Source organism: Moschus berezovskii, chromosome 26, assembly GCF_049115385.1.
Source record: "Moschus berezovskii isolate FMDL1 chromosome 26, NW_MosBer_1.0, whole genome shotgun sequence".
Taxonomy (NCBI): Eukaryota; Metazoa; Chordata; class Mammalia; order Artiodactyla; family Moschidae; genus Moschus; species Moschus berezovskii.
Genome location: NC_142485.1, coordinates 2,867,601 through 2,887,435, shown reverse-complemented (window position 1 = coordinate 2,887,435; position 19,835 = coordinate 2,867,601). Strand labels below are relative to the sequence as shown.

General features: G+C 43.3%; 1 protein-coding gene across 2 annotated transcripts in view; it reads right to left on the bottom strand.

The window, feature by feature from the left end:
- The window catches only part of LOC129549462 (ubiquitin-conjugating enzyme E2 E2), a 361,063-nt gene extending 341,498 nt beyond the window's left edge, over positions 1–19,565 (bottom strand). Inside the window, exons 1-3 of one of the 2 annotated variants that reach the window (XM_055416768.2) lie at positions 19,410–19,565; positions 13,824–14,007; positions 2,329–2,379 (exon numbers count right to left, since the gene is read on the bottom strand). In XM_055416768.2, the coding sequence (XP_055272743.1) occupies positions 2,329–2,379; positions 13,824–13,999 (227 nt within the window). In that variant the 5' untranslated portion in view covers positions 14,000–14,007; positions 19,410–19,565. Of the gene's footprint in view, positions 1–2,328; positions 2,380–13,823; positions 14,008–18,285; positions 18,553–19,409 lie in introns of those variants that run through there. The other variant, XM_055416762.2, reaches the window with a different exon arrangement.
- Between the last annotated feature and the right edge of the window lie 270 nt (positions 19,566–19,835).

Sequence of the window (19,835 nt, the reverse complement as noted above, 5' to 3'; positions counted from 1 at the left end):
CCGCCGACGTGAGGGGCGGGGCCCGCAGGCAGCACAGGCATGAGACAAAGGGCTCTGCACGAGAGGAAGGGCTCGCAAGGCCTGGACGTGAGGGGCGGGGCCCGCAGGGAGCGTCGACGTGAGGGGCGGGGCCCACAGTCGACGCGGGGGGCAGGGCTCGCAGGGAGCGCTGACTTGAGGGCGGGGACCGCATGGCCATGGACGTGAGGGGCAGGGCCCGCACGTTCCAGGCAGCCCAGCAGAGAGGACCCTCTGCCACAGGGAAGCCGCAGACATGAAGGGGGCACGACCTTCGTCTCTGCCTGATGAGCCCATCAGCTATAGGGATCAATCAAAGAAGCTGCACTGGTAGTCCTTGTTCTGAAGCAATCTGGCTATCCAGTCTTCACACGAATAAAAGGATTTCACTCAAAGTTTCCATAAGCCAGCAAATCCACCGAACGAGGTATCTATGTTATAATAGTCAGTACCTCAGTAAAACTGGGGGGGAATACAACTGAGTAGGTTTCTTTCTTGAAACTGAGGGGCTAATTATATGTGACATCTACATTTTTTTAATGAAAAACTATTACAAATATTTTGCTTGCACAACCAGTACACTTTAACTAAGGCTCAATGAAAAAGTAAACCCCCAAATTTCCATAGTTAAACGTTTCTTTTTTACATTAAACAGAACTATGATTTAACCATTTTAGTTAAGGAACAACCATTATGTAATTTTTTCCTCAGAATTTTCAGTTTCCATGCACATTTATAATATATTGGTTTAATCTAAGTTAAATTATTACCTGTAATAAGTCAAAGCTAAATTAGAGTAATGCACCAGGAAATAATATATCTGATAGCAAAACTGCAAACTCTAATCATTGCATATTATACATGGATTACAGTCATCAAAAATGAGCCCTAAATAAGCTCATTAAAACAAAGCAATTAGTTTATTTTGCCAATAATCTGTTTTCAAAGTTTAAGCAAGTGTATAAACTAAGTTCACATATTTACCATTTCAGTTGTTTGTAAAAAGGTAACAGAAATATGTGGTAAAACACAGTTTGTTTGTTTTTTTAAAAAAAGATTCAAACATTAAAACAAATACTACCCTATGAAACAAGAGACTTTAAGTTTAATTCAAACTTAAGTTTTTCCACAAATCAATCCATTTACACGAATTGGCCACCAAAGCATAAACAAAGATGTGACATCTGAAACAGCTCTGATGTAACACAGCCTAAATGTGACAGAAACACCTGACTACTCAACAGCTTTTCCTAACCAAGAATTATTTGTTCTAGTTGAGTGAAATATTCTTTGAACACTATTACTACAAGTTTACATACTATATGTGACTCTCGTGTAAAGAACTATAATAAATTCACTACAAACATTAAGTCTTATTAGAATTTTTCCTACACAAAAATGGCTGTCAATTAGCCATATAACCACCTACAAATTTTTCACCTCCATTAATACCCAGAGCTGTTATCTTTGTTTTCATTTTAAAATAAGTCCAGTAAAATCAGAAACCATACCAACAATGTACTCAATGTTGAAGCGCGTCCCCTCACCTCTGACACACAGCCCTACCAATTTAAACTACAAAAACTCCGCGCTGGCCTGGTTCCAACACTGAACTGACATCAAAACACAAACAAATGTCTTCAAGTAGTCAAACAGCCATCTTCCGACTACTGTACCAGATCCGAGATACAGCAGAAGCTAACTTCCCTCCTTCTCCTCTGTGTGCATCATTAATCAACTCCAAGCAAGCACTTTAACTTCCCATCAGTAAACTCCAACCAGAAAATTGAGGGTATGTGGTCATAATGGAGAGAGTTTTTTAAACTTAACCTCACCACCTCCAATCACCACAACCCAGGACTATAAGAAATAATGTAAACCATGAAGAAACACTGTTTAATGTTCCAGCACTTCTAAAAATCAATTTTCAGCGAGATAACAACTGAATAAATTATCAAACAGCAAATATTTTAGCCACAGTATTACTCTATCAAGAAAGAAATCACTTAAAACTCCAGCACCTCTTCCACTAAAAGATCACTATGTGTGTTGCCCTATAATTCCATTATCTTACTGTTATTGCATTGCTCTTTTTTTGGCAACTCCATCTACCACTACAAACAGACTCGTGAAGATTCCATTTCTGCATGGAGAGCAGCACAACCACTGTCTTCACAGTCACCTAAGTCCAAAACACAACCATGTTTTCGCTAATTAATCAGGCTCCAACAACAACAGTTGAGACATCAGACCAACAGTTCAATTACACCTTATGCAAACGATACAAATAAAAATCCATTAAGTACTTACCTACAGTTGGGAGGTGGGTCCAACGTAATTTCCGCAAGTTCCTTCTGAATTCTTAAAAATAAAGACAAAGAAAGTTACATTAAAATGTCTTTACTCTTTTAATATTCCATTAAATTTTACACTTTTACACTAATCTTTCCTATTTGCGCGCTTTTAATTTGAAATACTATCGTTGTGTAAATCATCTTACACAGCACCAACAAAGTAGCAATTTCTGCCACAGCTTCCACAGTGTATCTACAAAGAGTCAGGAGACCCGCCATGATCTGTGCCTCCATGTCTTACCAGCAGCAGGACTTAAAACCTGAAGCCACTGTTGTGCTGTGCTGTGCTTAGTTTCTCAGTTGTGTCCAACTCTCTGCAACCCCACAGACTGTAGCCCAACAGGTTCCTCTGTCCATGGGATTCCCCAGACAAGAATACTGGAGTGGGTGGCCATTCCCTTCTCCAGGGGATCTTCTCAACCCAGGAATGGAACCAGGGTCGTCTGCATCGCAGGCAGATTCTATACCAGCTGAGCTACCAGGGAAAATCAAATCACTGCTAACACTAAGCATACGCGTTCTGCAAAGGGGAACAAAAAGAATTTTTATTTTAAAAACCTGTTTTTACCCTCATGTGTTATTTTCATCTTTTATTTTTTACTTCACCTAACCACCTATATGGGCTTCCCTGGTGGTTCAGTGATAAAGAATCCACCTGCCGATGCAGGAGACATGGATTTGATTCTGGGCTAGGAAAATCCCCAGGAGAAGGAAACGGCAACACACTCCAGTATCCTTCCCCGAGTGAAATTTCTGGTACAGCTAGAACTATCACTTTTCTAAGTCGTGTGACTCAAGGTGGGGAAGACGTTATGAAATATTTGTTGTTTGTTGTTCACTGGTTAAAGGACACCAGGATGGCAGCACACCAGGCTTCCCTGTCCTTCTCAATCTCCTGGAGCTTGCTCAAACTCATGTCCATTGAGTCGGTGATGCCATCCAACTATCTCATCCTCTGTTGTCCCCTTCTCCTCCTGCCTTCAATCTTTCCCAGCATCAGGGTCTTTTCCAATGAGTGGGCTCTTTGCATCAGGTGGCCAAAGTATTGGAGCTTCAGCATCAGTCCTTCCAATGAATATTCAGGATTGATTTCCTTTATGATTGACTGGTTTGATCTCCTTGCAGTCCAAGGGACTCTCAAGAGTCTTCTCCAGCACCACAGTTCAAAGAGCATCAACTCTTCGGCGTTCAGCCTTCTTTACCATCCAGCCTTCTTACCGTCCAATTCTCACATCGATACATAAACCAAGACCAACAAATCTAACGCCAAAAATAAAAAACCTATTAATTCCACTGTCCCACTGAGACTTCTTAGATTGTATAGTGTGTTCATGTGCACTTAAAATACACATGGCACAGAACTAAATAAGAGAAGTCTCAAATATCTGACACAGAACACCCCGTGTGGATTTTACACAGAAGTATAAAGAAAACAGGCACTTTAAAGCAAACAGGTTAAGCCCAGGTTAAAGGCAGTAAACTGAGAACACACACAGTCACCTTCCACTCCTTCCGCACCCCAGGGTGACGGCGGGGGCACAGGTACAGAAAGTGCAAAAAGGAGCAAAGACAGAGAGAACGGAGGGGCGTCCCCACTGGTGGAGGAATTGGAAGACAAAGCACACGGTGTAAATCAACAGGCAGAGGCGGTCCAGAGGGCACAGTGCACATAAGGGTATAAGAAAGATACAATACTCAAGGGAGAAAAACAGTCAGAAATCCCACAAGAGAACAACTCCGTAAGAAAACCACAGATCACACACCGAGGAAACCAGAATTGAAAGAGACACATGGACTCCAACGTCCATCACAGCACTGTTTATAATAGCCAGGACATGGAAGCAACCTAGATGTCCATCTGCAGACGAATGGATAAGAAAGCTTTGGTACATATACACAATGGAGTATTACTCAGCCATTAAAAAGAATGCATTTGAATCAGTTCTAATGAGGTGGATGAAACTGGAGCCTATTATACAGAGTGAAGTGAGCCAGAAAGAAAAACACCAATACAGTATACTAATGCATATATATGGAATTTAGAAAGATGATAATGATAACCCTGTATACGAGACAGCAAAAGAGACACAGATGTACAGAACAGTCTTTTGGACTCTGTGGGAGAGGGCGAGGGTGGAATGATTCAGGAGAATGGCATTGAAACATGTATATTATCATATGTGAAACAAATCGCCAGTCCAGGTTCGATGCATGATACAGGATGCTCGGGGCTGGTGTATGGGGATGAACCAGAGGGATGGGATGGGGAGGGAGGAGGGAGGGGGGTTCAAGATGGGGAACACATATACACCCAGGGCAGATTCATGTCAATGTGTGACAAAACCAATACAATAATGTAATTAGCCTCCAATTAAATAAATTTTTAAAAAAATCACAGATCGAACAGGAATGAAACTAAAACATAAAATACTTTTAATCAAGTAACAGATACTTGATTGGGATAAAAAGGAGGTATTTTCCGTAAATGCTATGATTCATTGGGTAGCATTAAGATCCTAGTTCAGTTGCTCAGTCATGTCCGATTCTTTGGACCCCATGGACGGCAGCACGCCAGGCTTCCCTGTCCATCACCAACTCCCAGAGCTTGCTCAAACTCATGTCCATCGAGTCGGTGATGCCATCCAGCCATCTCATCCTCTGTCGTCCCCTTCTTCTGCCTTCAATCTTTCACATCATCAGGGTCTTTTCCAATGAGTCAGTTCTTCGCATCAGGTGGCCAAAGTACTGGAGTTTCAGCTTCCGCATCAGTCCTTCCAGTGAATATTCAGGACTGATTTCCTTTAGGATGGACTGGTTTGATCTCCTTACTGTCCAAGGGACTCTCAAGAGTCTTCTCCAGCACCACAGTTCAAAAGCATCAATTCTTCAGCACTAAGTTTTTTTATAGTCCAACTCTCACACATCCATACCTGACTACTGGAAAAACCATAGCTTTGACTAGACAGACCTTTGTCGGCAAAGTAACGTCTGTTTTTCAACATGCTGTCTAGGTTGGTCATAGCTTTTCTTCCAAGGAGCAAGCATCTTTTAATTTTATGGCTGTAGTCACCATCTGCAGTGATTTTGGAGGCCAAAAAAATAAAGTCAGCCACTGTTTCCCCATCTATTTGCCATGAAGTGATGGAACCAGATGCCATGATCTTAGCTCCCTGTATGTTGAGTTTTAAGCCAACTTTTTCACTCTCCTCTTTCACTTTCATCAAGAGATTCTTTAGTTCCTCTTTGCTTTCTGCCATAAGGATGAATTCATCTGCGTATCTGAGGTTATTAATATTTCTGCTGGAAATCTTGATTCTAGCTTGTGCTTCATCCAGCCTGGCATTTCTCGTGATATACTCTGCATAGAAGTTAAACAAGCAGGGTGACAATATACAGTCTTGATGTACTCCTTTCCCAAAGTGGAACCAGTCTGTTGTTCCATCTCCAGTTCTAACTGTTGCTTCTTGACCTGTATACAGATTTCTCAGGAGGCAGGTCAGGTGGTCTGGTATTCCCAACTCTTGAAGAATTTTCCGTAGTCTACTGTGATCCACAAAGTCAAAGGCTTTGGCATAGTCAATAAAGCAGAAATAGATGTTCTTCTGGAACTCTCTTGCTTTTTCGATAGTCCAGCAGATGTTGGCAATTTGATCTCTGGTTCCTCTGTCTTTTCTAAATCCAGCTTGAACATCTGGAAGTTCATGGTTCACGTACTGTTGAAGCCAGGCTTGGAGAATTTCAAGCATTACTTTGCTAGCATGTGAGATAAGTCCAATTGTGAGGTAGTTTGAGCATTCTTTGGCATTGCCTTTCTTTGGGATTGGAATGAAAACTGACCTTTTCCAGTTCTGAGGCCACTGCTGAGTCTTCCAAATTTGCTGGCATATTGGGTGCAGCACTTTCACAGCATCATCTTTCAGGATTTGAAATAGCTCAACTGGAATTCCATCACCTCCACTAGCTTTGTTCATAGTGATGCTTCCTAAGGCCCACTTGACTTCATATTCCAGGATGTTTGACTCTAGGTGAGTGATCACACCATCATGATTCTAGGTCATGAAGATCTTTTTTGTATAGTTCTTCTGTGTATTCTTGCTACCTCTTCTTAATATCTTCTGCTTCTGTTAGGTCCATACCGTTTCTGTCCTTTATTGTGCCCATCTTTGCATGAAATATTCCCTTGGTATCTCTAATTTTCTTGAAGAGATCTCTAGTCTTTCCCATTCTATTGTCTTCCTCTATTTCTTTGCATTGATCACTGAGAGATCCTAACACGACCTACAGGAAATCTAATCCTAACACCCTGTCTGGTCTGGCACTAAACAGGTAAACCTACAGAGTTTATTGGCCTTTTATTACCGATAAAGCACAGGTAAGAGGTTGTAGTTACACACTATAAAACGGAAATACTACTAACCATGAAGACGTAAAACCAAGTGTAGCTAATAGAAACCAACTAAAAGTGAATGGTGACGGGGGGATGTGAGTAGATGGAAGGAAGAACAATATCCCAATTTTATAAAGTAAGGAACCACCAAGTACTGCTGAAATGTGAAGGAACGAGCAACAATGGCTTAAATATACTATTTCATTTAGAAAGACAACCAATACTCTTTTCCTTAATTAATTTATTTTAATTGGAGGCGAGTTACTTTACAATATTGTAGTGGTTTTTGCCATACACTGACATGAATCAGCCATGGGTGGACATGTGTACCCAACCCTGAACCCCCCTCCCACCTCCCTCCCCATCCCATCTCTCCAATACTTTTTTAAAAATATGAATATCATTAACTGGGAGAAGGGAAAAGAAAGCAGGTGAACAAGCTGGTGAACATCCTCAAAATTCACAGCAAGGAGACAAAAGGTATTATTTAACAATTCAAAAAGTAGGCAGAAGTATAGTACTTAAGGTCAAGCCATAGTCAGCTAAAAGGAATTGTGATGGAAAGTATTTCAACAGAAAACTTTGCTTTGTAATGTCTCTGCACTGTTTAATTTGTTACCAGAAACAGGAAAACTTTTATAAAAATTTTTTATTTAAGCATAGTTGATTTACAGTATTGTGCTAGTTTCAAGTATACAGAAAAGTGATTCAGATATACATATATCCAAATATGTGTGTATATATGTGTGTGTGTGTATACAAACATATACTTTTGTTTTTAAACTCAGAGAACCAAAAACTGGGATTCAAAAGAGTGTGCTTAAAGTGTCAAAGAAAACAATTTTAATGTAAAAGAACTTCCTAGGGATTTTCAAATAATTCATCTTGCTTTATGCTTAGACTGTCCCTTTTGGTTTAAAAAATTGATGTCATAATTTTGTCACAGAATTCTATAATGGAACTTGAAATCCCTTCAGATTTCTATCATTCTAAATCTAATTATTCAATACAAAAAGCAATTTACTGATAAACTTGACAATTTTGAGCAGTGAGTCAGCGCATTACAATATATTTTGAGCCACTGCTAACAAAGAATGGCTGCATTTCTCTTGACAGAAAAGATTATACTAAGAATTGCTATTTAAACGGCTGCAAGATGTCCTGCTGTTTTCAATGACAGCAATTCAATTCTATCTCAAAAGTTGTGATCATGGTATGTATTAAGTTTCTCAGTCTTGACATGTGGGGTAATAAGGAAGGCAGCTATTTCAGGCACTGTCGCTTAGGGTGGGGAAAAATGAGAAAGGATCAGTAATTCACACGTACAGTGTACCTTTTACATGATGATCTTAGGCTATTAAAAGTGAATTTAATAAATCTCACAGAATTCTTTAAGATGACCATTTTATCAGTTCCCATTTAGGAAACAGGCTAGTAACTGCATGCTGTTAAGGTGAAAAGACAAGCAATTATCTTTCTAAGTCAAACAAACAGAACAACCTCTCCTCTCTCTTAGGAGAACTTTTAAGACAAAATTATTTCTTTACAGATCCACTAGACAACTGTCTGTATCTCCAATTTCTGTCCAGCAGTGCCACTTCCTTGGTTATCATGATACATAAGTCAGCAACTGCACACGGTTACTGAAACAAGTCAGAAGCAAAATGCAGACTACATTTCAGTTTCTATGACTTCACCTAAAACCTTAAATGCTCCAGGAACAGTAGGAGTGTTACATGTGACTGTCATCTGCTAAAGAGGAGTGGGGGGCGGGGAAGGGAGATAAGACCAGGGCGCCAAAATTGAACCGAAGTGGAGAAGACATGAGGCACTCATTTTAATACCAACATACAAGATTAATGGTTCAGAAAAATGAAGCCATATATATACCGACATGTTTCAAACACAAACACATATTCGAGCTTAAAGAAAATCCAGTACCTCACTCAGCGCCAAGTAGAACATGAATATATGGACTTGGGGATTCACAAAGGTATTTTCTTAACAGTTATTAAAAAAAAAAAACTTCATCCACTTAAGATGACTTTCTGTATGGTCTGCATTCCTCAGAACCTTCCAAAATGAACTCATTCTCAAAAGAAAACATCAGGCAACTAGTCACTAAAACTTCTTAAATCTCAAAGCAATCTCTGAATTAACTTAGAAAACACAGAGCCACTGCAAGTAATAAATCCAGAGTTTAATTCTGAGTGGTGACACATACTATGCACCTATGATTCCAAAAAACTGCTCAATTTCTAAGACAACCTAAACTAATGATTCTGCACATCAACTGTAAGCTGCATCCTGATTTCAGGAACATTAAAAAATTTTAAATGAACATTCAGAATCAATAAAATACAATAATTACAAAAGATTACCTATAAAGAGTACTTCATTCTCACGTGGAAAAGAAACACATTAGCCCATATATTACAATAAAATTTCACAGTGAAATATACTGAAATCAACCTTCCAACCTAACAACAATTTAGAGTCTAAAACCAAATATCATTTCTAGGACACTATTACATTGTATCCAATAAAATCACATAAAATTATGAAGAGAACAGACTAAAAACAAATTCCAATTTTTTAAGAAATAATGTCATGCCAAAGAAGAGCAAAAATGCATCAAGAAGTAACTGTAATCTCCCTCTTAATTCTGAAACAGACTAATTTATACCAGTTTAAATAAAATTCCAATTTAATATTTTCTGTATCCAATATTACTTTTCTATAATACCTGAAAACTGATTTTTTTTCCCAAGAAAACACATTTCTACACTTAATGATTCATTCTACAATTACAGCATATTTTATGCAACTGAACACCTATGTGCAAAGTACTTTTCTTGAGTTACTATAAAATGTATATATAATTACAGCATCTGAGCTTTACTATTTTAACAAAGAGCACTAAGTCCTCATAGCATTAACACAAACTTCATTTTCTAAAATTTATCACCTGGACTTAGTGAAATACTATTGTAGGCTTTAACTGGCACCAAGTCTAAGAACAACAGCATCAATGTATGAAACCTTTCTGTGTGCCAAACAAAAGCTTTATCACTTTCCATCCTCATGCTGGCCCTGTGAAGATGGGACTATTACTGTCTCCATTTTACCGATGAGAAAGATGAGGCGTGGAAATGTTAAACTATGTATCTAATATCACAGAGCAACTAAATGCCAGGACCTAGACTCTAACCCGTATTCTGTCTGGAGAGTGCAAGCTCTGTACTGCTGAGTTAACTCTCCCACAAAATGACACTATTTGGAAAAGATGTCTCATCTGCATATAAATGAATTATCAATAATTAGAATTTTATTGTGAAACTGCCTCCAACTTTGATCTTCTGAACACATTAGTACCAGGATTCTAATCTCTGTGGAAGATCCAAGCCTCACAACAAACTCTAGGTTCTAAGGCAGCCAGTAAATAAATACTACGCTAGGCACGTGGTGAATTAAAAATATGTTGAGTTCCTGTCATCAAGATTCCCAACATTTTCCCTGAGTTGTTAGAAGTTAGGCAGAGGGACTTCCCCGGTGGTCGGGTAGCTAAGACTCCGCGCTCCCGATGCAGAGAGCCCGGTCAGGGAACTAGACCAGCGTGCTGTAACTACAAAGATCCCGCATACACAGCTAAGGCCTGGGGCAGCCAAAACAGACACCTACTTAACGAAAGAAAAGGAGCTTAAGCAGAGATGGGGGACAAAATTAACTTCCACTATCAGCTCAATTGGGGAGAAGGAAAGGAACAGAATTCAGCTTTTTAGTATTGGGTTTTTGTTTTTTACCTAAAAATTTGCCGTGAAGCAGCATTTTATATTCAAAAAAATAGTAAATGCCTAAACCCTCTCAGATACTCAACCATAAGCCACCCAGAAACTGTCTAGAACAAAGTCATCAGTCACAGTTTGAAAATGAAAGATTCGCAAGAATAAATTTGCCAACGGAGGGATTTTTTTCAGCCAGGAAGCAACTCAAAAGACACTTCTTATTTTCACCAATGCCATACTGCTAATTCCCGTTATGTGCCCATCAGACACTGTCCCGGGTTATTCACACACACACTCAAAAATAAATTTTATCCCCAATTTAAAGAGCAGGAAAAAGGAAAACTAGGTTTGAATATGTAATCTCAACCTTGTACACACTGTAGGAGGAGAAAGAATGACCCTTACTGAAAAAGCCTCACCCACTGCTCGCGCTCACACACCCGCCGGTCCCGGGCCTCCGGGAGGACCCCCGGGGGCAGACACGGGGCAGGGCGGACCAGCACAGGCCACCGGCGGCCGCGCTCCCCGCTCCCCGCCGGCACCCTCCCTCTCAGTCTCAGCGGGGGCCCATTCCGTGCGCCCCCACGGGCCCCTCTCCCACGGGCCCCTCTCCACGGGCTCTCCAGGCAGGAACACAGGCGCGGGTCGCGCGCGCTGCAGGCGGGTTCTTTACCGTCTGAGCCCCTGGGGCGCCCGCAGTTAAGGGGCCACAGTCTGTAGCTGAGTGTCTGCTGCCCACGCACGCCCACCTCCCTTCCTTCCTCTAAGCGTCCTCTCTCTCCAGCCCCGCTCCGTGCCACCCCAGTCCCCCCGCAGTCCCCGCAGCCGGCATTCTCCGCTGTGACTGGGCAGCAGAGGCGCGGGGCCGCGAGCTGAGGCCCTGGGCCTGCGCGGGGCCGGCAGGAGCACACGCAGCCCTTCCTCCGCCCAGTACAGAGGTCCGAGGGCTGCAAGTCCCAGGCTGTCTGACTGCCTCATGGCTCCTTCAGCAGAGGGAGGCCAGGGCCACACGCTTCCGGGAAAGGGAACCTGGCTACCCGAGGCCCTTAGAGTGGACGGCGCACTGTCGCTCTAACAACTCTCCCCAGGAAGGCACGGCCCCAGGGGACCTGAAAAAGGTCTTCCCAACCTGTGGACCGACTGGCCCAGAGAGAAGCAAGGTCCTCCAGCCCACACGGGGTACAACCTCTGGGGTGGGTTCCCTCATCCACACCACCAGCAAAGGATGAAGCTGTCATTCAACGATCAGACATTCCACAAGGCTCAAAATTCTCAGACAATGTATCACAGGAACAGGAAAGACTCTACTAGATTCAATTCACCTTTAAATTATTTACCAAGAGACATTCTATCTTCCCATCAGGTGGCCAAGATATTGGAGCTTCAGCATCAGTCCTTCCAATGAATATTCAGGGCGGATTTACTTTAGGTTTGACTGGCTGGATCTCCTTGCAGTCCAAGGGACCCTCAAGAGTCTTCTCCAACACCATAGAGTTCAAAATCATCAATTCTTCAGTGCTCAGTCTTCTTTATGGTCCAACTCTCACATCCATACATGACTACTGGAAAAACCATAGCTTTGACTTGGACCTTTGCTGGCAAAGTAATGTCTCTGCTTTTTAATATGCTATCTAGGTGGGACATAGCTTTTCTTCCAAGGAGCAAGCATCTTTTAATTTCATGGCTGCAATCACCATCTGCTGTGATTTTGGAGCCCCCAAAAATAAAGTCTGTCACTGTTTCCATTGTTTCCCCATCTATTTGCCATGAAGTAATGGGAACGGAAGCCATGATCTTAGTTTTTTCAATGTTAAGTTTTAAGCCAGCGTTTTCACTCTCCTCTTTCACTTTCATCAAGAGGCTCTTTAGTTCTTTTTCACTTTCTGCCATAAGGGTGGTGTCATCTGCATATCTGAGGTTACTGATATTTCTCCTGGCTATCTTGAGTCCACCTTGTGCTTCTTCCAGCCCAGCGTTCCTCATCATGTACCCTGCATGTAAGTTAAATAGGCAGGGTGACAATATACAACCTTGACGTACTCCTTTCCCAATTTCGAACCAGTCTGTTGTTCCATGTCTGGTTCTAACTGTTGCTTCTTGACCTGCATACAGATTTCTCAAGAATCAGGTAAGGAGATCTGTATTCCCATCTCTTTAAGAATTTTCCACAGTTTGTTGTGATCCACAGTCAAAGGCTTTAGCACAGTCAATGAAGCAGATGTTTTTCTGGAATTCTCTTGCTTTTTCTATAATCCAGCAGATGTTGGCAATTTGATCTCTGGTTACTCTGCCTTTTCTAAATCCAGCTTAAGCATCTGGAAGTTCAGGGTTCACGTACTGTTGAAGCCTGGCTTGGAGAATCTCGAGCATTACTTTGCTAGAGTGTGAGATGAGTGCAACTGTGCAGTAGTTTTAGCATTCTTTGGCATTGCCTTTCTTTGGGATTGGAATGAAAACTGACCTTTTCCAGTCCTGTGGCCACTGCTGAGTCTTCCAAATTTGCTGGCATATTGAGTGCAGCACTTTTACAGCATCACCTTTCAAGATTTGAAATAGCTCAGCTGGAATTCCATCACCTCCACTAGCTTTGTCGTAGTAATGCTTCCTAAGGCCCACTTGACTTTGGACTCCAGGATGTCTGGCTCTAGGTGAGTGATCACACTATTGTGGTTATCTGGGTCCTGAAGGTCTTTTTTGTATAGTTCTTCTGTGTATTCTTGTCACCTCTTCTTAATATCTTCTGCTTCTGTTAAGTCCGTACTGTTTCTGTCCTTTATTGTGCCCACCTTTGCAGGAAATGTTCCCTTGGTATCTTGAAGAGATACCAATTGTCTTGAAGAGATCGCTGGTCTTTCCCATTCTATTGTGATTAACTCCCACATTTCTCACTTTACTAACAGTGAGTGGAAATAACCATCCAGTAACTATTTCAATAGACTCCCACTTTTATTCCCTGCTGCTCAATAAAACAGTAATGGTCAAGGAACCATAAAACAAACTATCACACCTTTACATGTACTTTCCTATTCATCTAATAATACGTACACACACACTAAGGATGCCCAGTTTATAATTTCACCATGCTGTTTAACTTACTTTAAAAACCAAAAAGTTCATACTGCATACAATTAAAATCATGAAAAAGAAATAATCCTGAAGAAGAAAAAGTCCATGAACTCATGGTCCATATCCCAGAAAAATGATTAAATGCAAGAGAAAGACAGAACTTCAGGTCATAAATTGATACTAAAAGCAAAGAGGTTACCATAACTGAGGTACCTTTTAGCACTAGTAGACAATTTAGCAGCTGTTTTGCTGGATATCTTCCCTTCCTTTTTCTTGGGCTGAACTTGTTCTCTCTCTGGTTCCTGTTGGACACTTTCACGCTGGTCTCCATCGGAGCTTCCTCCACTAGTGCCTGGACTGTCGTCAACTCTTTGTGCCTCAGTGGACATTTTAGATCCTGGATTACAAAGTCAAAAAAAATAATTTATTCAGTTGGGGGAGAACTGCAGAAAAGTCGCTCAAGAACAGAGAGAAAGTGAATCTTACAGGAACCAAAGAAAACTCACTATAAAATGAATGACTTGGTCACTTTACGTAACAGCTTTGGGAGTTGCCAAAACTTTTCCTTCATCCATTCAAAATGTATTGAGAAAAGAAATGAAAACAAATATATATACACAATATGTTCACAGCAACATTATTCACAGAACCAAAAAGAGGAAAACAACTCAAATACCCACCAGCTGACAACAAACAGATAAACCAAATGTGGGATATCCAAGCAATGGAATGCCATCCAGCCACACACAGGAATGGAGTACAGTACGTGCAAGCCACATCATGGATGAACTTTGAAAACAGGACATTCAGTGAGACACCGGGCACAAAGGGCCGCAAACTGCACGACTCCGTTTATTCGAACCGTCCAGAATCAGCAAGTGCTCAGAGACAGAAAAGCCAGTAAGTGACTGCCAGAGGCTGGGAGTGAGGGAAGAATGCGAACGGTACAAAGCTAACAGGTGCAAAGTTTCCTTTTGGGGTGATGAAAACGTTCTTAAATTAGATAATGGTGATGTACAACTCTAAATATTCTAAAAACCACTGAGCTATACATTTTAAAAGAGTCAAGTTTACAATACGTGAATTATATGTCAATAAAGCGTTATCGGGGAAAAAAAAAATTGCGCTCCCCACCAAGCACTGTGCTGGGCTCTTGCGTCCTAGGATAAGCAAGTTGATTCGGTGGGTAAGACGACTTGCTAGGTGCTGTAACAGAGGTCAGTAAAAATGGCCACAGGAGCAGAGGAATAGGGCAAACGCTGGCACCAATACTACGTGAATACATCCTCCGGCTGGGCTAAGGTTAAAATCCTCTAAGTCAGTCAACTGTTTTAAGTAACCTTTGTGATAACAGAAGAACACAGAGGCCTCCGTTGATTCTAAATAGAAACTGAACCGTAGGACTGTGCCAGCCCTGATCCCACAATACACCAAGCAACCAGGTTTCACAGGCAATGAAGACTGCACGGAGACACTGAAGGAGCCTGTCTTCCCCCCACGGCTTGGATGGAACACACCTCAAGGCTTTCAAAGTCCCTTTGCTCCACAGGCACCTCTGATTACCAACTCAATCTTCTCAGCGTCTTGGTACATGGGTAAGCTGTTACAATCTAGATAATGCACAAAAAAATTCCAGTTCTCTCTTGGCAACACTTATTCTATCATAATCGATTTCTGAGTCTTATTACCATGAGGACATCCCCTGTGACCCAACTAGCTTAGAGTTTACTGACAAATCCAAAACCAAAAAGAAAAAACCCACACCCAGACTCTCACCATGTGACTCTCCCCTCAGAACTACCGGAGCTGGCACACCTACCTTCCGGGGCACCTCAGAACTACCTTTAAGGAGTGACATCGACAACGCAAAGTACACCTTTAAGAATCACAGATAAATGGGGACAAATTCCTTTTGAAAAAGATGCTAGGTAACTCTTAGTCAAATTAAGACTTAAAATTGTATTTGATAGATCAAAAATAAGACTTAATATGTAAAAGAAAGATTCCTCAAATAAAGCACTGTTTGATTACTACAACTGGTCCAAATGTAGAGCGAGCTGACAAAATTCTTCTTCACCGAAGATTTAACTTATAGCTCGCTCTATTTCACTTGTAGCTTGCTCTAAATCAAAGTGATTTCGTAACACAGAACTTAAAGTGGTTGAAATGAGAAAGGTTAAGACAAACCCGTGGCTCAGAGGTTAAAACTCCTGCCCCCAATGCAGGAGACCCGGGTTTGATCCCTGGGTCGGGAAGATCCCCTGGAGAAGGAAACGGTAACCCACTCCAGTATTCTTGCCTGGAGAGTCCCATGGATGGAGAAGCCTGGTAGGCTACAGTCCACGGGGTCGCAAAGAGTCGGACACGACTGAGGGGATGAACGGAACGGAAGACAAACCCGAAAGAGAACTGAGGGAGCGGGAAGCAGAGGGGGCGAGGAGCCAGCAGAAGATCCTGAGTGCCGTCAATAAGACACCACAAGATGCAGTCCCCATCACCCGCAGCTGCTCCCTTTCTTCACGCCAAACAAACACAGGTCTGCCCAGGCGGCTCTGAAGCCGGGGAAACCCGACGGCTTTCCTCCGCTTTAAATGGAACACAACAGTCTCCTCCACTGGAACATCTTCTACAAGCGCTAAAGTCACTTAACAGAACCCTGAGGTTTTATATCAGTATGTTCCCCATCCAGCTCGAACAATCCTAACGTATTTCTTGCTTGCTTTTTTTTTTTCATTTTTATTTCACTTAAAATTCTCATCTTTGGATTTAACGCTGATTTTTTTTTCAGCTTACTTCTTTCAGTAAAAAAATAATAGGAGTTGAAACCCTTGTAAGTATGTACATAAGAGCCTGTGAGAACACCTGTGCACGGCAGTAAGAAAGAGAGTAATTCTTAGGGAAAGGCCCTCACATGCAGCAAGACGCTGGTGGCAATATTCTGAGATATGTGAAATGAGTGAGGAATCCTTTTATATGTCTTAAACTAGACGCAATCCATTAGATGACAAATACATGGAAACCTAAATGAAAATTCTTTTTTACTGAAGCTCCAGCTTCAGTTTGATAAACGATGCCTAGAATTTCAGTTGTATATTACATTAGTTATAAAGCTACATATTCATCTTAATATTCTTATTTATGTGTCATTACATAATATCTAATAATGCCATGAGCATATCTAATTACTTAAAAGACTACTCAATGATATAATCTGAGCCACAGTCTGAAATCCAAATTTCATAAACTGCCCCTCAGTATCAGAAGGCTAAAATCAGTCTCACTGGGGAACTATTAAAATACCCAAATAGATGTATCATTTCTACAGTTTCACAGTAAGGAAAAAAGATTTCCAGTTTTGACCTAAGAAGCGTTATTTCATCCAAATCAACCTACGGATGGTAAATTCACCTAAGGCCACAAATAACCACTATAAAAGAAGCTTTCAGAAACAAAGTTTTCATATCCTGTTCAAATACTAAGAGTAAGGGGAAGTTCTGTGGGTTTTATTAATAGTTTTTGAGTGTCTAATTACAGGAACAGTGTGGGGAAAAATTACTGCACTACTTAGGTGGCAACTAATTTTATAAAGAAAAAACAGTCTATACACATTTTAATTAGCTGCAAGACTGGTGTTTTGTCTCTCTAAAGTACAAATGAGTCGAAAAAACTTTCTGGGCTTCCCTGGTGGCTCAGTGGTAAAGGGCCCACCTGCCAATGCAGGAGACATGGGTTCAGTCCCTGGTCCAGAAGATCCCACATACTGCAGAGCGACTAGGCCCAGGCGCCCCAACTACTGAAGCCTGAGCACCCTAGAGCCGGGGTTCCTCCGCAAGAGAAGCCCAGCACAGAGCACCCCTGCTCGAGGCAACTGGGGAGAAGCCCCTGTAGAAACAGACTGAGCACAGCCAAAAGGAAACAACTTTTTAAAAAAATTTCCTGAATTAAAACTCTCTCAATGTTATCTTCAAGGGACTCCTGTGTCCCCAGCACAGAGGGTATGGGTTCAATCCCTGGTTAAAGAACTAAGATCCCGCAAGCCGTAGAACACATAAAAAAAATAAAAAATAAATACATGAAATGAATGTTATCTTCTAAATCAGCACTTTAAAATTATCTTTTAAGATGAATTCTTAAACAGCTAACTGGATCCAATTATCTAATCTAGGGTGAAGATAAACTGGACTCCCAGGGTTATAAACATGGAGCTACTCTTCCATGACAGTTTCAAAGATATTAAGATTTTTACTTTGCACTCAAATACTCAATTTCTAAACATAAAATAGTAAAATCGAACATTCCTCAAAGAAGTGTTATATTAAAAGTCTGAATATTGTTCTTTCTTCAACTCAAAAATTATCTAAAAGGGTATTAGCTGTGTATTCTATATTGTAAATTACAGTCCAGGAAATTAGCAACATATGAAAATAAACTCACATGTTCCATATAAATGAGATGATTTGGTGATAAATATTATTGATAACATAGAAACAACTACAGTCACTCCGTGAATCCGGATTATCTCACAGTATAAAACTGCAGAAGCAAGTGTTCCTTTGAACTTTCACAACAGGAAAACGCTTAATTCTGTCCTGTTTCTTGCCATTTGCCTTCCCAGTCGCGTTTCTAAACTTTTCTAAAATGTAAAATTAAATTATTTATATTACCTTTAACTTACCTGCAAGGATATTTATGCAGGAAATAATAGGGGAACACCCAAGATTTGAGGAAAAGGTGCTATGGCGTGGTGGTGAGCACCTTTCTATAATGGGGTATGACACTATATGAAAACCCTTCATCACTGGCATCAGCGCACAGACAGAACTCTCACGAGCCAAGGGGCATCCACACTGAGTCAACACAAATTTTTAGATTCCCAAGGTCCAGAACAAATTCTCACCTATTCAGAAACGTACTTTTTTTAAGAATAGGAGATTAAAAAAAAAAAAAAAACTAAGAATTATTTAAAATCTTTCTGAAAGGCGAGATGGCAAGATACTCTTAAGGTAAACCCTAGCATTTCCTTTTGCACTTTTAAATAAAAAAATATTTGCGTAGACGCTCAAGAATACACAATGCAAAACGGTGAATCTGGGCAACATGCGAACGGGTCTAACAGCCACCGAGCACAGGACGAGATCCCTGCAAGGCGGCCTTAATTTCCTTAAGGGAAGATGGATCGGACATTTCTGGTCGGTCGTGGGGGGGCGGGGGGAGAAGCCCCGAGAAGCTCCGCTTTATCTTCATTAGAAATAGTGAAGGGCAAGGGCGTGAAAACACGGAGCGCGAGGAGGCAGGGCGGGGGGCGCTGGGGGTGGAAGCGGCTCCGCGGCGGGCTGCGGGGCTGCGGGGGCCCGAGCCGAGCGGACGGGCTCGGCCGCGGGCGTCACAAAGCGGGCACAGCACACGGCCCGCCGCAGGGCGGACGCCGCGCGGCCCCCGGCCCGGGGAGGACACCCGCCGGCCCCGCGGGCGGCGACGGAGGGCGGCCGGCCGGCACTTCCCCGCGACAGCGTCCCGCGCCCTCCGCAGACGCGGCTCCGGGGCGCTGCACGGGCGGCGGCGGCGAGAGCCCGGGGCGCGGGGTCCGCGGGGGGAGGGGCCGGGCTCCGGCGCCGGGCGAGCCGGTCCGCGCGGCCGCGGGATCGAGCCCCAGCCCGGGCGCGGGGCGCAGAGGGGACGCGGGGCAGGGCGCCGGCGAGGCCCGCGCGTCGGCGTCCCCGCGGGCCCGCCGCCCTCCGAACCTGCACCCCCGCCCCGCACCGCGGGCCGCCCGGCCACGCCTGTGCCCGCCGGACTCACCCCCGGCGCCGCCGCCGCCGCCGCGCCCGGCCGTTCCAGCTCCGGCTGCCGAGCCCGCTGCCCGCGGCTGGCGCTGTCGCCGCCCCTGAGTCCTGGAAAGTGGCGCCCCCGCCTCCGTGAGCCGCCGCCGCCGCCCGGCCGTCCGCGCGCGCGCCCGCGGGGGAGCGAGCCCGCGCGCGCGCCCGGGAGAGCCCGCGAGAGCGCGCGCGCCGCGCCGGGCCGCCGCCGCCCCGCCCCCGCCGCGCGCGCCCGGCACAGCCCGCGAGAGCGCGTGCCCCGCGCCGCCCCGCCCCCGCCGCGCGCGCCCGCGGGCGCCCAGGGAAAGCGAAGGGACGGCCCAGCCCGGCGCGCGGACGGCGGCGGGGCGGGCGGGACGCGGCGGGGACGCTGCCGGGAGGGCCGCGGGCACCTTGACGGGCGCGCGCC